We start from the raw sequence: 17843 nt of genomic DNA on the forward strand, positions 1-17843 counted from the left end.
CATTACCAACAGATGGTCAGTCCACGTTGACACAGACAGATTCCACACGAAAACAGAATGATAGGAAAAAATAAGAGCAAATCAAACGTCAAAATGATGATGAAAATGGCGCAGCAAATTATTACATTTAAACCCTTTAACTGAATAAAAATAAAACTCTTTTGATTACATTTAGAAATAAAAGAAACTAGGTATGTTTGAGGAGGTTCGAACCTCCAGCCTTCTGCACAGGAGGTTTATACGCTAAGCATTGCGCTACACTACGACAGTGAGATAATTAATTATGAAAAGAACTGTGGTGGCCCAGTCACCACGCTGAATTGCAGCCTTCAAAAAGTCGGCTTCACGCAATGCTGTGTGAAGCTTATTTAATGTAAGCCGATCTCTGTGATTATGATAACTGTTTTTGTGACGCTCTATCGCGTCTTGTGCGGAAGTATTCATTAGTGTTTGGTTAGTGCAGCGTATGAAACGTGTGTATTTTATTAGCATCGTTGTGTGTGTGTGTATGTTTGTTGTTTTTGGTATGGTTATCATGTGTGATGAAATACAAAATAAACATGCCAGACCCATGATTCGTCATCCAAACACTACAAAAAAGAAAGACAGCCAAGACTGGCAGTCTGGCAACGGCAAACGATTCGCTCTGAGCGCTCTGACTAGAGGAAACCAGCTCCAATGCGTGAAGTGTCAACTACCAAATAATTTTAGTCGCACTATAATTAAAAAGATCCGCTGGTTGAAATGAAGACCATTGCTGTTTAATATTAGATAAAATCGGATTCCACGTCTTATTTAACGGGAAACCCTTACCCCTTTTCATAATATTATCCGGTAACTGAATTTCAATAGATATCTTTAGAACACATTTCCAATAGCGGGAAGCAAGAGCATCATTTGCGTCTCATTACACATCATCTTACGTCCACCACTAAAACGGTATTCTAACACTGTGGATTGCTCTGGCTGGAGCAAACGTATGTAACGATGATGTTCTACACATCGGTACTGAATAGTACGTATAGTTTGACCAATAGAAACCATTCGAAAATAACAAAGGATTATGTATACCCTAGGCTTCCTCAGTCCAAAGCCAACTTTTACAGATTCAAGAAGGGCTATAATGTTAGCCAGGTATAAATACACTTTCGATGTCATATCTTCTTAAAATTCTTGAAATTTTCGAGGATACACTCCCAGAGAAAGGTAAAAATGCAACATATTCACAATTTTCCTCTGATGGTTTCCCTGGGACGTATTCTAAACGAATCTATTAAAATTTTAGCATCTGATAATATTATTAATAATGATGAGGTAATGTAGTACTAGTTGTTACTCGCTGCTTCACTCGTATATGAGTAGTTTTGTTACGATGAGTCACGGTGAGTAAGAAAGACAGCTATTTTATGCTATATCTGTGTATATAGTTTTGCAGAGACGTTTGTATAAAAAATATATGCAGTGCCTGTATGTAGGTCATAATGACTGTGTTTCAATTATTTTGCTGTATGTCGAAACTGAAAGCAAGCATTATATTTAAAAACTGCCTCGATACATTACATCCGTGCAGAAGTAGAGCTTTTAGTGGTTGATTTTGCCACCAGAGCAACGCATACCAACCATTTCTCCCTTCCATTTTAATGCGTTATGGTTCCTAAATTTTTGATCCATCCCATCATGACGTCTAATTTATGATTAACATAATCAATTAATAGATCATAATCAAATGCAGCCTCACCAAAAGCCTCCCACATTTCACATGTAAAGGTACGTTTCTGTTTGTCTACAGCCTTTAAATGATTCAGTCGTTGTGGGTAATTTCCAAGAATGTTTGCCTATCGATTCAGCGGGCTCTAAACGATAGATATCGAACGTGCGATTCTAAATCGATCACGCGACTGTGGTGGTGGGTGTTACGATAAATTATTTGTGAGATGCTAGGAAAACCCAAACGATTTGTAATATATAAGAAACTATCAGCCTCGATTGCGGTAAAATCGAGGCTGATAGTTCCTTATATATTAGATTATCACGATTGCCTACTGGGCTGCAATGTTGAAAGTACAAACGATTTATGACGGTAGTGAGTGGGATGTCTCGTATTGTAGACGTTTCTTCGGCCGATTGCCTCAATTGGAAGAATCTCATTCCATGCTTATGCAATGTAGAAAATTGTCGGAATTTTTGTCGGAAATGTGACATTCTACACATATTTTTGCGTGACAGTGGCAGAGTCTACCTAGCTTACGGCTAAAAGGGAATTATTCCCACAGCATACACATCAAATGGACTTTTTCATGACGACAACGTCGACGACGAGTGAGGTAAGTCGTTTTCTTTGTAATTATAACTATTTTAGTAACGCTCTTCTTTTGTTGTTGCTATAGCGATCACTATGAACATGCGCATAACGCCCGCCATCACAGTCGCGGGATCGATTTAGAATCGTGCGTTCGATATGTATCTATCGTTTGGAGCCCTTTGAGTCGATAGGCAAACATTCTTGGAAATTACCTCGATGTGAGTCTTCAAGAGTCAAAGAAGCTGTAAGAGGCGTGATGCTCAGCATCTAAAATGCGACGGGCTTGTGGCTGTTGTAATGTCTCCGTAGCTCTTAAGGCCGCCTGACGTTCTGCATTCAAGTTGCGGCAGGAGACTGCTCTGAGATTTGTTGGATTCGAGTACTTCCGCGCCTTGAGCTTTCTGAGGACTGTGCTCTAAACCAGACTTACAGTAACAGTTTCAAATGTGGTTCTTGGGCTTACCCTCCGATTTTATTGTTGTATCTCCACCAAAACTCTCCAGCTATGCCAGGTGATGTAAGAAATCAATATCGTAAACCACGCGCGCAGTAATGTTGGATGTCCATTGTCACGGAATAACCTGTAGACACTAAGAGTCGCCAACCGTCGCGTCAGCGTCGTCTGCATGACACTCAAGTACATCATATTTAAAAATGTTAATAATACTCAAAGAGATACAACTTTCTAAAGTAGCCTGTGGTCTTCCTCGGGATTCAAGCTATATCCATACCAAATACTATCGGAGTCGGTTCAGCGGTAGAGTCGTGAAAAAGAAAATGCTTCAGGCAAAACGCATGTGAATTAGAATCTCAATCTGCAATAAGAAACGGTGGTTCCTATTGAAGATTTCAAGTTGCCCCCACCCACGCACAGGGTAGGGTGGGATTAGAGTGTGGTATCATTGGATGTCTCACTCCGAGACAAACAAATTGGAATTGAAACTATTTTTGATCCGATGTGTAGTTTTCGAGATGTTTCAGTGTCTTGAGTTAAAATGAATACCCCATATATTTATGTTTTATGTGTGATCTACGCTATTCAATTATTAACAGTGTAAAAAAAAACTCATAACTGTTTCACCACGTATTGCACATGGTACACAGTGAACATTTTGCAGAGTCTATTTTAGAATTGTAACTTCAATTACTTATTAGCTGTCAAATTATTTTTGTTTTATTCCAAAATGTTGGCAATGAATTGTTCCATTAAATAAACAAATAAAATTTTTTTTGTTCTGTAAAAAATACACTACTGGCCATTAAAATTGATACACCACGAAGATGACGTGCTACAGACGCGAAATGTAACCGACAGGAAGAAGATGCTGTGATATGCAAATGATTAGCTTTTCAGAGCATTCAAACAACGTTAGCGTCGGTGGCGACACCTACAACGTGCTGACATGAGGAAATTTTCCAACCGATTTCTCATACACAAACAGTAGTTGACCGGCGTTGCCTGGTGAAACGTTGTTGTAATGCCTCGTGTAAGGAGGAGAAATGCGTAACATCACGTTTCCGACTTTGATAAAGGTCGGATTGTAGCCTATCGCGATTGCGGTTTATCGTATCGCGACATTGCTGCTCGCGTTGGTCGAGGTCCAATGACTGTTAGCAGAATATGGAATCGGTGGGTTCAGGAGCGTAATACGGAGCGCAGTGCTGGATCCCAATGGCCTCGTATCACTAGCAGTCGAGACGACAGGCATCTTATCCGCATGGCTGTAACGGATCGAGCAGCCACGTCTCGATCCCTGAGTCAACAGATAGGGAATTCTGAAAGACAACAACCATCTGCACGAACAGTTCGACTACGTTTGCAGCAGCATGGACTATCAGCTCGGAGACCATGGCTGCTGTTACCCTTGATGCTGCATCACAGACAGGAGCGCATGCGATGGTGTACTCAACGACGAACCTGGGTGCATGAATGGCAAAACGTCATTTTTTCGAATGAATCCAGGTTCTGTTTACATGATGGTCGCATCCGTGTTTGGCGACATCGCGGTGAACGCACATTGCAAGCGTGTATTCGTCAGCGCCATACTGGCGTATCACCCGGCGTGGTGGTATGGGGTGCCATTGGTTACACGTCTCGGTCGCCTGTTTTTCGCATTGACGGCACTTTGAACAGTGGACGTTACATTTCAGATGTGTTACGACCCGTGGCTCTGCTCTTCATTCGATCCCTGCGAAACCCTACATTTCAGCAAAATAATGCACGACCGCATGTTGCAGGTCCTGTACGGGCCTTTCTGGATACAGAAAATGTTCGACTGCTGCGCTGGCCAGCACATTTTCCAGATCTCTCACCAACTGAAAACATCTTGTCAATGGTGGCCGAGCAACTGGCTCGTCACTACTCTTGATGAACTGTGGTATAGTGTTGAAGCTGCATGGGCAGCTGTACCTGTACACGCCATCCAAGTTCTGTTTGATTCAATGCCTAGGCGTATCAAGGCCGTTATTACGGCCAGAGGTGGTTGTTCTGGGTACTGATTTCTCAGGATCTATGTACCCAAACTGCGTGAAAATGTAATCACATGTCAGTTCTAGTATAATATACACTCCTGGAAATGGGAAAAAGAACACATTGACACCGGTGTGTCAGACCCACCATACTTGCTCCGGACACTGCGAGAGGGCTGTACAAGCAATGATCACACGCACGGCACAGCGGACACACCAGGAACCGCGGTGTTGGCCGTCGAATGGCGCTAGCTGCGCAGCATTTGTGCACCGCCGCCGTCAGTGTCAGCCAGTTTGCCGTGGCATACGGAGCTCCATCGCAGTCTTTAACACTGGTAGCATGCCGCGACAGCGTGGACGTGAACCGTATGTGCAGTTGACGGACTTTGAGCGAGGGCGTATAGTGGGCATGCGGGAGGCCGGGTGGACGTACCGCCGAATTGCTCAACACGTGGGGCGTGAGGTCTCCACAGTACATCGATGTTGTCGCCAGTGGTCGGCGGAAGGTGCACGTGCCCGTCGACCTGGGACCGGACCGCAGCGACGCACGGATGCACGCCAAGACCGTAGGATCCTACGCAGTGCCGTAGGGGACCGCACCGCCACTTCCCAGCAAATTAGGGACACTGTTGCTCCTGGGGTATCGGCGAGGACCATTCGCAACCGTCTCCATGAAGCTGGGCTACGGTCCCGCACACCGTTAGGCCGTCTTCCGCTCACGCCCCAACATCGTGCAGCCCGCCTCCAGTGGTGTCGCGACAGGCGTGAATGGAGGGACGAATGGAGACGTGTCGTCTTCAGGGATGAGAGTCGCTTCTGCCTTGGTGCCAATGATGGTCGTATGCGTGTTTGGCGCCGTGCAGGTGAGCGCCACAATCAGGACTGCGTACGACCGAGGCACACAGGGCCAATACCCGGCATCATGGTGTGGGGAGCGATCTCCTACACTGGCCGTACACCACTGGTGATCGTCGAGGGGACACTGAATAGTGCACGGTACATCCAAACCGTCATCGAACCCATCGTTCTACCATTCCTAGACCGGCAAGGGAACTTGCTGTTCCAACAGGACAATGCACGTCCGCATGTATCCCGTGCCACCCAACGTGCTCTAGAAGGTGTAAGTCAACTACCCTGGCCAGCAAGATCTCCGGATCTGTCCCCCATCGAGCATGTTTGGGACTGGATGAAGCGTCGTCTCACGCGGTCTGCACGTCCAGCACGAACGCTGGTCCAACTGAGGCGCCAGGTGGAAATGGCATGGCAAGCCGTTCCACAGGACTACATCCAGCATCTCTACTATCGTCTCCATGGGAGAATAGCAGCCTGCATTGCTGCGAAAGGTGGATATACACTGTACTAGTGCCGTCATTGTGCATGCTCTGTTGCCTGTGTCTATGTGCCTGTGGTTCTGTCAGTGTGATCATGTGATGTATCTGACCCCAGGAATGTGTCAATAAAGTTTCCCCTTCCTGGGACAATGAATTCACGGTGTTCTTATTTCAATTTCCAGGAGTGTATTTGTCCAATGAATACCCGTTTATCATCTGCATTTCTTCTTGGTATAGCAATTTTTATGGCCAGTAGTGTAATTTCTGCAAAATTATCAAAAATGTAATTTTTGTTTCACTGTGTACTACTCTTTATTCCAGAGAATGGGCGTGAAGTCTGTGACGGTGCTGCAGCGGGCAGCGCGGGCCTTGGGGCGCATCGTGGGCGCGACGGCGGCGCTGCTGGTGGGGAGGCGCGGCCCCGACTCCCTGCAGGGACAAGTCGCGCTGGTCAGCACCGCACTCTCTGTACACGTCAGCGACTAAAGCCAGCGTACGAGGGTGCTCTGATACGTCTGGTGACTTTTCGGCAAAGAATCGTACAGTAATGTCGCGCCTTCATGTTTGATGAGCTTGTTGATCTATGAATCGTACAAGGAATTTCAGCAATGTACACAGTACAATAAACTATTGACAGCCATCTGAATTGGTCAGTGTGTCAAATGTGACTGAAAAATGTCGAAAACGAAGTTTCGTGCTCTTATTAAACATTTTCATTTCATGGGTTGGACTGACGCCCAAATCAAAACAAAAGTGGATGAAATTACAATGAAATGAACACCCTTGGCTGCTTACAGGCGTTGACATACGTCGACGGGGACAGATGAAAATGTGTGCCCCGACCGGTACTCGACTCGAACCTGGGATCTCCTGCTTATATAGCAGACGCTCTATCCATCTGTTTTTTTTTTATTTTTTATTTTTTTTATTTTTTTTTTATTTTTAAGACACCCGTTTAAGTTCGTCGTTGATCACTTACCTCAGTTTTTTTATTACAGAGGGCAGCTAACCCTCTGACCGAACACGCTGAGCTATCGTGCCGGCATCCGTCTGAGCCACCGAGAACACAGAGGATAGCGCGACTGCAGGGATTTATCAATGGCACGCCTCCTGCGAAACCAACATTCTCAACGTATTGTCCCGCACTACATTCATAGTGCCCCCGCCCATTATACTCATTACTCACATGGATAGAGCGTCTGCCATGTAAGCAGGAGATCCTGGGTTCGAGTCGCTGTCGGGGCACACATTTTCATCTGTCCCCGTTGACGTATGTCAACGCCTGTAAGCAGCTAAGGGTGTTCATTTCATTGTAATTTCATTCTAACGAGCTGCATGGTCACCGATGGTATCTGTTCTTTCGGACATGTCCGAAAGAACAGCTACCATCTTAGTATATAAAAGTGGATGAGGTTTACGAGGAATCTGTACCATCATTAAAGACCATTTGCTTTTGGATTAATGAATTTAATCGTGGTCAGATAACCACCCATTACGAAGCTCGCTCTGGCCATCCGACTGTAGTCACCACAAAGAAAACTAATGACAAGATCCGTGACATGGTAATACAAGAATGCCGAATAATATTTCGTGAGATTGCTGAGACTGTAGGCATCTCAACTGAGCGAGTGCATAATATCCTGCACGGAGAATTGGCTGTGAAGAAGCTGTGTGCTACTTGGGTGCCGCCGTTGCTTACAGTCGACCATACGCACATCTGGCACAACATTTCAGCACAATGTCTGGCGATGTTTAATCGCAATCCGCAAGACTTTTTGCGCCGATTTGTGACTGATGATGAACACAGGATCCATCATCATACACTTGGAGTCAAAACTGCAGTCAAAATAATGAACAAAGGCTGGTGAGAGTGCACCGAAGAAAACAAAGACCATTTTTTTAGTTGGTCAGTTGTTTACCACTATTTCTTTGAGATTCCCAAGAAATGATCCTCATAGATTGCTTGGACAATGGCAGAACCATAACTCGACGCTATTATGCTTCATTGCTGGATCATTTGAAAGATGCGTTGGCTGAAAAAAGACCAAGATTGGCACCAAAAAAATGCTGTTTCACCAGGATAATGCACCATCCCATACATCTGCGCCAACAAAGGCGACATTGCGTGAATTGGGATTTGCGTTGGTAACTCATTCACCCTATCCACCAAACTTAGCCCCAGGTGACTTCTTCCTGTTCCCTAACCTGACACTTCGACTTCCTGAGAAGAAATTTTCTTTAAATGAGGAAGTGATAGCTGCAGTCAACAAGTACAGTGTTTGACAAACTCTGTTTTTGCAATGGGATGACAAAGCTTGAAGATCGCTGGACGAAGTGTATATCCTTCAAAAGAGACAATGTCGAGAAGTAAAGCGACTTGTTTACGAAACAAGTATTTTTTCTTGCTTTTTTTACCAGACTTATCAGACCACTCACGTAGTTGAGATCACAGATGTATGTTGATGATAACACACTGGAGCAAGCTGTAAAAGTCAAAGTGCCTTTGCTGCGAAATAGCTTTAGAGGATAACTGTACAAAGAAAAGCAATTTTCACCTTGTACGGAGCGGAATGTTGGGTAATGGTAATAACAGATCTTAGACACTTGGAAGTATCAGAAATGAAACTCCTCTCCCGTAAAAAGGTGGTAACGAGGAGGATTAAATCATGAACAACTGCATGGGGCACTCATAAAGTTTTTAGTATCAGCCTAAAAAATTAATGTTACGTAATCAATTTTTGTATGTGTTCAGTTCTGGCACCCTTCGAAATAGTATCGCCACAGAACCGTAGCATACTGTCGGAGCAGAAAAATAAAATATAAAATAAATTCAACCCCCTAACAAAGTAGGGATCTCCTGCTTACATAGCAGACGCTGTATCCATCTCAGCCACCGAGGACACAGAGGATGGCGCGGCTGCAGGGATTTATCTCTGGCACGCCTCCTGCGAAACCCACATTCTCAACGTATTGTCCCGCACTACATTCGAAGTGCCCCCCGCCCATTATACTCATTACTCAGATGGATAGAGCGTCTGCCATGTAAGCAGGAGATCCCAGGTTCGAGTCCCGGTCGGGGCACACATTTTCATCTGTTCCCGTTGACGTATGTCAAACGCCTGTAAGCAGCTAAGGGTGTTCATTTCATTGTAATTTCATTCTAACGAGCTGCATGGTCACCGATGGTATCTGTTCTTTCGGACATGTCCGAAAGAACAGATACCATCTTAGTATATAAAAGTGGATGAGGTTTACGAGGACTCTGTACCATCATTAAAGACCATTTGCTTTTGGATTAATGAATTTAATCGTGGTCAGATAACCACCGATGACGAAGCGCGCTCTGGCCGTCCAACTGTAGTCACCACAAAGGAAACCACTGACAACATCCATGACATTGTAATACAAGAACGCTGAATAATAATTCGTGAGATTGCTGAGACTGTAGGCATCTCAACTGAGCGAGTGCATAATATCCTGCAAGGAGATTTGGCTGTGAAGAAGCTGTGTGCTAGTTGGGTGCCGATGTTGCTTACAGTCGACATATCTGACACAACATTTTAGCACCATGTCTGGAGATGTTTAATCGCGGTCCGCAAGACTTTTTGCGCCGATTTGTGACTGATGATGAACACAGGATCCATCATAATACACTTGGTGTCAAAACTGCAGTCAAAATAATGAACAAAGGCTGGTGAAAGTGTAGCGAAGAAGACAAAGACCTTTTTTTTAGCTGGTCAGTTGTGACCACTGTTTCTTTGAGATTCCCAAGAAATAATCCTCATAGATTGCTTGGGCAACGGTGGAACCATAACTCGACCCTATTATGCTTCGTTGTTGGATCATTTGAAAGATGTGTTGGCTGAAAAAAAAAATGATTGGCACTCAAAAAAGTGCTGTTTCACGAGGATAATGCACCATCCCATACATCTACGACAACAAAGCCGAAATTGCGTGAATAAGGCTTTGCGTTGGTAACTCATTCACCCTGTTCACCAGACTTAGCCTCAGGTGGCTTCTTCCTGTTCCATAACCTGACACATCGGCTTCCTGTGGAGAAATTTTCTTTAAATGAGGATGTGATAGTTGCAGCCAACGAGTATTTTACAGTGTTTGACAAATTTAGTATTTGCGATGGGATGACAGAGCTTGAGGATCACTGGAGGAAGTGTATATCCCTCAAAAGAGACAATGTCGAGAAGTAAAGCGAGTTGCTTACGAAACAAATATTTTGTCCTCCTTTTTTTTACCATACTTATCAGACCACCCACGTAGTTGAGATCACAGATGTGTTTTGATGCTAACACACTGGAGCGAGAGTAAAAGACCAAGTACCTTTGCTGGGAAATAACTTATATATAGAGGATAACTGCACAAAGAAAAGCAATTTTCGCCTTGTACGGCGCGGAATGTTGGCTAATGGTAATAAAAGAAGCGTCAGAAATAAAACTCCTCAGACCTGTAAAAAGGTTGTAACGAGGAGGATAAAAACCATCAACATCTGCATGGGGCACTCATAAAGATTTTAGTATCAGCCTAAAAAATTAATGTTACTTAATCAATTTTTGTTTGTGTTCGGTACTAGTACACTTTGAAATCCTATCGCCACAGAACCGTAGCATACTGCCAGAGCAGAAAAATAAAATATAAAATTAATTTACCCCCCTAAGAAAGTAGGGATGGGTTGCACTGTTTTGCCTTGACTGTTCTAGCAGCGTACTACGTTATGTTACTGTGACGAGGGGATTTCAGTGGGTGCCAGGACCGCGTACATCTACAGCGCCTGTACCTCCTAAAAAAAAAAAAAAAAATTCAATGCAGTTTCGGGATTGCAGCCTGATTACGTCGACTTCTTGCCACGATATTTCGACTGGCAACCAATCAGCCATCCTCAGGTGTTTTACACTGGAGATTGCTAGTTCACATTGCTAATTTTACACCAAACTTCGGCGTGAAGACGCATGCGTGAAGGCAGACGCTACATGCGCGACCTCTGACAAGTTCCGCCCCATCTTCGAATATTACTCCATCTGTGGCTTGCAGGCGCATGCGTAATGGTGCTATTACATGGGTGCTCTCTGTCGGAATGCGCAGACACAGACTTGAAATGCAAATATCAAAATTAATAAAATTGTCGCTAGACATGTCATTAGTTATAAAACATTTTCTGGAAATTAATGAAGTCACCGGATCCCTGGCGTTATCCAGTTGAAAGCCGCAATCACGATTAATATTATCTTCCGCCAAACGTATTTCCACCGATTCCTTTATAATTGAATCCCAGAAAGATCTCGTCGAGGTCAAGATTTCCATGCCAAAATACAGTATTCCTTAGATTGTCCTGTGGAAATACAATGCTGAGCTGTGGCTGACTTACTAAGCTGCGAAAGGTGAGTGTGGGGCTCATGTTCGACGCATAGTTCACGTAATGCGCGCGTTGCCGCTCCAATGTAGCCTTTGCCGCGCCGTTAAGATACTCTGTAGATTCCTGACCTCCTTAGTCCGAGATCGTTCTTTGGCGAACCGAGAAGGGCGGATGTCTTTGCAGGTGCTCGGAAGAAGACTTGGAAATATGGAATTATTAGCCTATACCTCAAATTCAAGAAGGAGGAGAAGAAGAAGAACCAGAATAACACAGTTTTACATGACCATAAATCATATATGCTTCAGCCAACTGGTGGTGCTTCAAAAGCGTTTACTCATGACATCGAAAGACACTTTCCATGAATGTATTCCTGAGATAAAACGTTTCTATAAATACCCAATATTGAGTTCCATTATCTATTAGGCAGCTACTACGTCAGAGTTGCTAGTCAACTAAAATCTACTAATTTATAGCTGGAAACATGAAAGATAAATGGATATACTGTTAAAAGGAGGGACACGTGTGATGCGGCAAAATGATGATCATTTCTGGTCACTTGTCGAAGAGCGTTGTTGGAAAATAACTGGTGAAGCAGTCGCTGGTGAGAGTACTGTCAGTGCATAGCATGTGGTGCTGCCTGACGAACGCCAATCCAGACCTCCAATGCCTATGGTCGTTAAGTGTGTTTCACTCTGGGGATACTGCAACTATAGCCTACTTGAAATCTACGTCACCGAAAAAGGTTTGGTGCCAATCGAAGTGCCAGATGTATTCCGCACGCAGCGGAAAGTGCATTAAAGCAGCAGCACTCCAGCAGATCAAACAATAATGACGAACTGTGGTAGCAGATCGTCGCATTCATCAAGTTCACATAAAGTAATGGGTATTTCACGATCATACGGTGGCTGCCCTTGACGCACGAGCACTCTGCAGAATACATTCTCATTTGGTCCTTGGTCTACAGAACATATGCTTATTTGGTCCTTGACTACGGTAATGGGCGTGTCTTGTTATGAACCCCATTGTTTACAGTTTACGACCGGCATAATGTGACTATCACAGTTGTGGTGGAGTATGATCATCACAGAAATCCTCTTGTTGTGTTCAATTACTGTCTACATAGCATTGTTAAGTATTCTGGACAGACGGTTTATAACGGCTGATGACGACATGTGTGATGTGAACTGATAATAATGTTTTTGTTCACTCAGCATCTACGTCACTACGTCATCAATTAAACACTTACAATTTGTGGATCACCACTTGCATAAGTCATAACGACTATTTCACTGTTTTCATCCTGTTGTAAATCGCGTTAGGGTTTTAAAGAGAAGCAGATAGCTTCATGTTGACTCCTCAATTGTACTCCGAGCACTTCCAGATTCTGAGACATGTTACCATAAAGTCATAAAGATTTTCGGTCTAAATATTATTCCCTGGTGTTACTTCTAATGAAATAAATAAAACATGAGGCGTTTGAAGCGAGAAACCCTATACACCTTTTACTACGGTATCATGTGTGATGTTTCCTGAGCAGAAAATAAATACACTGGTGGAAAAAAAATCGAAACATCAACCACGAGTAATGCGACATATTTCGCGTCAGTCGCACAAGGGTGACGTTACTAGCACCAATATGAGGCTGCAAATCAGGTTTGCTTTAGAGACATACTGTAACGGTCGTCAGTGTTAGTTACCTTTGAGATTAGACATGGTGAGCTGATTGACAGTCAAGAATGACTCTAGGCGACAAAGACGCCGTTATCAACTGCTCACTGAGTTTGAACTAGGTCATATAATAGAGCTACGAGAAGCTTCATGTTCCTTCTGCGATACTGCAGAACAACTTGGCAGGAATGTAGCCTCTGTACATTATAGCCGGCAGCGGTGGTCACGAGAATGTAAGGTGGCAAGAAGACCGGCCTCCGGCGGCCACGTGGTGCATCGTACCGCATATGTAGCAGCAATATGAGCATCATCTGGCACCACAGTGACACAACGAACTGTTACATGTCGGTAACTTCAAGGACAGCTATAATGCAGAGCCCTCTAGCGTGCATTCCACTGACACCAAAGCAACGCCATTCGCGATTTCAGTGGTGTAAATCGAGAACTCATTGGAGAGCAGGGTGGAGGTCTGTAGCGTTTTCCGATGAAAGGCTGGTTCTGCCTCGGTGCCAGTGATGGCCGTGTGTTGGTTAGAAGGAGGCCAGTTGAGGGCCTGCAACCAACCTGTCTGCATGCTAGACACACTGGAGCTACATCTGGAGTTATGATCTGGGGTGTGATTTTGTCTGACAGCAGGAGCACTCTCGTGGTTAAGTCATGCAACTCGACGGCAATTTTTGCGTCATTTTGGTGATTCGATCTTTTTTACTGCCATTCATGGACAGAGTTCCAGGGGCAGTTTTCCAACAGGATAACGCTCAAGTACTTAATGCTGTTGTAATCCAGCATGCTCTGCAAGGTGTCGACATGTTGCCTTGGCCTGCTCGATCAGTAGGTCTGTCTCCAATCACATGCGGGACACCATCGGACGACAACTCTAGCCTCACCCACAAACAGCAATAATTGTCCCTGTATTGACCGACCAAGTGCAATAGCCAAGGAGCTCCATTCCACAAATTGACATCCGGCACCTGTACACACAATGCGTGTACGTTTACATGTTTCCCTTCAACATTCTGGCGGTTACACTGGCAGATGCCCATTTGATGTATGGATTAGCACGGGGCAATAGCCGTGGCGCGGTACGTTTGTATCGACACAGATTTCCAGAACGAAGGTGTCCCGACAGGAAGACGTTCGAAGCAATTGATCGGCGTCTTAGGGAGAACGAAACATTCCAAACCTATGACTCGCGACTGAGGAAGACCTAGAACGACGAGGACACCTGCAGTTGACGATAAGCCTAATGTCAGCGTCAGATAAGTTGCTGCTGTACAAGGTAACGTTGACCACGTCACTGTATGGAGAGTGCTACGGGAGAACCAGTTGTTTCCGTACCATGTACAGAGTGTGCGGGCACTATCAGCAGCTGATTGGCCTCCACGGGTATACTTCTGCGAATGGTTCCTCCAACAATGTGTCAATCCTCATTTCAGTGCCAATGTTCTCTTTAAGGATGAGGCTTCATTCCAATGTGATCAAATTGTAAATTTTCACAATCAACATGTGTGGGCTGACGAGAAGCCGCACGCAATTGTGCAATCACGTCATCAACACAGATTTTCTGTGAACGTTTGGGCAGGCATTGTTGGTGATGTCTTGATTGGGCCCCATGTTCTTCCACCTACGCTCAATGGAGCACGTTATCATGATTTCATACGGGATACTCTGCCTGTGCTTCTAGAACATGTGCCTTTACGACACAACATGTGGTTCATGCACGATGGAGCTCCTGCACATTCCAGTCGAAGTGTTCGTACGCTTCTCAACAACAGATTCGGTGACCGATGGATTGGTAGAGGCGGAACAATTCCATGGCCTCCATGCTCTCCAGACCTTAACCCTCTTGACTTTCATTTATGGGGGCATTTGAAAGCTCTTGTCCAAGCAACCCCGGTACCAAATGTAGAGACTCTTCGTGCTCGTATTGTGGACGGCTGTGATACAATACGCCATTCTCCAGGGCTGCATCAGCGCATCAGGGATTCCACGCGACGGAGGGTGGATGCATGTATCCTCGCTAACGGAGGACATTTTGAACATTTACTGTAACAAAGTGTTTGAAGTCACGCTGGTACGTTCTGTTGCTGTGTGTTTCCATTCCATGATTAATGTGATTTGAAGAGAAGTAATAAAATGAGCTCTAACATGGAAAGTAAGCGTTTCCGGACACATGTCCACATAACATATTTTCTTTCTTTGTGTGTGAGGAATGTTTCCTGAAAGTTTGGCCGTACCTGTTTGTAACACCCTGTATATGAAGCGAAGGAGGGTTGCTAGTATCAAATGAAATGGCGCACAGTGAAATATCAAACTTAGATTCTCGGCTTGATGGTGTCCGATTTGGTGTAGTTGTCCTCCTAATCATGAAATAAGTGATAGGGCAGTTGCAAAACAATTCAGATTGCTGGATAGAGGAAAGGCCACAGGACCTCATAGTAACCCTCTTATACTCATAGATTGGTTTACTGTAGGTCGCTGGAAAAACGGAACATTACACTATGCAATCTATGAAAAGGGTCGCAAGATTGGCGTGCGGAACTATAAACTCATTATCATCCACTTCGATTTTCTTATAGAATAATGAAATATATATGGTTCTCGCGTATGATCACTTGTATGAAGACCGGAAAACTCCTGAGCATGAATCATCGTGGTTTCCGCAAGCATAGATCACCCGCTCTATTGGATGTCGTATTTCCTCGCTTCCAAAAAGCCTTCGGTACAGTTTCACATCATCGCTTTGTAAACTTAAGTCGCCCAAACGGAACATTCGTACAGATAACCGATTAGACTACAAACTTCCAAGCAAGGAGAACTTTTAGGCTGTCCGTAACGGGAATGCATCGTTAGAAGCACAGTTGGCGTTCGGTGTACCGCAAACTTGTGTCATAGGGCCGCTGCTCTTAACTTCGTATATAAATCACTTGCTGGATAATGTATTTGGCCCTATGACACTGTTTGCATTTGGGTACTGGGAAATGCCAAGGTTGGATACTTGTTACGATGTGCAGAGACACTTGCAGGTTATGAGCGACTGATAATTTAATGTAATGCGTGTAAATAGACGAAAAGTTCCGATATCTTCTGTCTACGCGATTGGCAATCAATCTAGAATCGGTCACAGCTTGAGAGTGTCTTGGAGTTTCCTGCTAAAGGTAGAACATCCCCATTAAATTAGCAACGGGGAAGGCAGATGGCAGACTCATGTGTAAAGAAGAATCCGAAGCGAGCGTAACTGGCGCACAAAAGATGTCGCAAACAAATAGTCGTTCAGCCAATTCTTGAGTATCGTTCGTCGATCTGGAACCCTCAACAAGTTAGATTAACAGAAGATATAATGACCACGGTTCAAAAATTAGAGACGTTCTGTCTTACATAGAAGCTACCGGCAATCTTTCTTCCCGCGTACCGTCCGCGACTGAATAGGAAGAGTAAGGGAGAGGCAGCGGCACACCATGTACCCTCCACCAGTCATCTTAGGGTGGCTTGCGCAGTCTAGTTGCAGACGTGCTTCGAACACAATGCTGGGTACCAGTGAGTTATTTTTTCTTTTACTTCAGTTTATCCTGTTTTTACTTGTGCTCTCAGCTCAATAATATTTCCTTCTTCTTCTTTCTCCTTCTAGTAGTCTCGGTTCCTCCAATCAAAACTGTTAACTCCTGCTCATCCATTGCCCCGCTAATACAGGGCATAACTAGTACAATCTCAGATATTGCTATTGGTGACTGAGGACGGTGTACTGAAGAATATTTCATCAGTATTTACATCATTTGCAGACTAATAACTAAAGCTACTACAAGTCGTAGGTTTGTAGGTTGTTGATACGTCCAAGTACATGTGGCAAGAGAAAGCCATTGATGTTTCGTTTCCCTTGGGCCGAAGGTAAGGTGTCTAACTGTGGAAGCGTGGACGCGCAATGGTTAATCTATGTTGATAGGTGTAGTTCACTTAGCGTTACAGTTACGACCGTGCAGTAAACATCAGGTAGTCAATTATCTGATGTGTTTGCGGGACGACTGTTCGATGCAGAGAAAAAAAAAAACCAACGCACTGAGGCGTCGCATATAAAAATACCTGCACTTACACCCTGTGTACAGTTCCCCCGATAAAGGTGCCCATTCTACCTTTTTAAGGCCCATATTAACATCATCTTGGGCCACCTGTCATTGGTCATTCTTTTACGTGCCCAAATCACTGAAGACTTTTATTCTCTAGTCTGTTCGTTATGGAATCCGTCACTTCCGTTATTTCCTACATTTTTTTATATTTTGAACCTGTGCTGATGAGTGACATACAGGCATCTTCTCATGAAATCAAATTCCACTCATCTTGTCCCTACTGTTATTCGTAAATGGCCACATTTCTGTATCACAAGTGGCTATATTCTCAACAATATATAGTATATCCTTTTCTGGTGTGCTGACTAATACTACTGTTCCATATCAGTCCATGTAGGGACTTCGTCGCTCGTTTTCCCATCACTACTTTGGTCTCAATATCTTTGTCAAACTTGCCGTCACTGGATAGAACAGAACCTATGTACTTAAAATTTTCACGTTTTTTAATCTTTTCATCTTTGAGTGCTAAATTCGTTCCTTGTTTGTCAATACACGTGTACTCTGTCTTTTCAAAAGTAATATTTAGACTAAATCTTGTTTATTCCATCTGGAACATATCCACATGTTCCACATTTTTTGTCTCCTCC

General features: G+C 44.1%; 1 protein-coding gene across 1 annotated transcript in view; it reads left to right on the plus strand.

The window, feature by feature from the left end:
- LOC126241266 (uncharacterized) overlaps nucleotides 1-17843 on the plus strand; it is a 362966-nt gene that overhangs the window by 126966 nt on the left and 218157 nt on the right. The window contains exon 2 of the mRNA XM_049947996.1: nucleotides 6424-6552. Coding sequence (XP_049803953.1) covers nucleotides 6427-6552 — 126 coding nt within the window. The 5' untranslated portion in view covers nucleotides 6424-6426. The remainder of the gene's footprint in view (nucleotides 1-6423; nucleotides 6553-17843) is intronic.

This window comes from Schistocerca nitens, chromosome 1 (genome assembly GCF_023898315.1).
Source record: "Schistocerca nitens isolate TAMUIC-IGC-003100 chromosome 1, iqSchNite1.1, whole genome shotgun sequence".
NCBI classification, from domain to species: Eukaryota; Metazoa; Arthropoda; class Insecta; order Orthoptera; family Acrididae; genus Schistocerca; species Schistocerca nitens.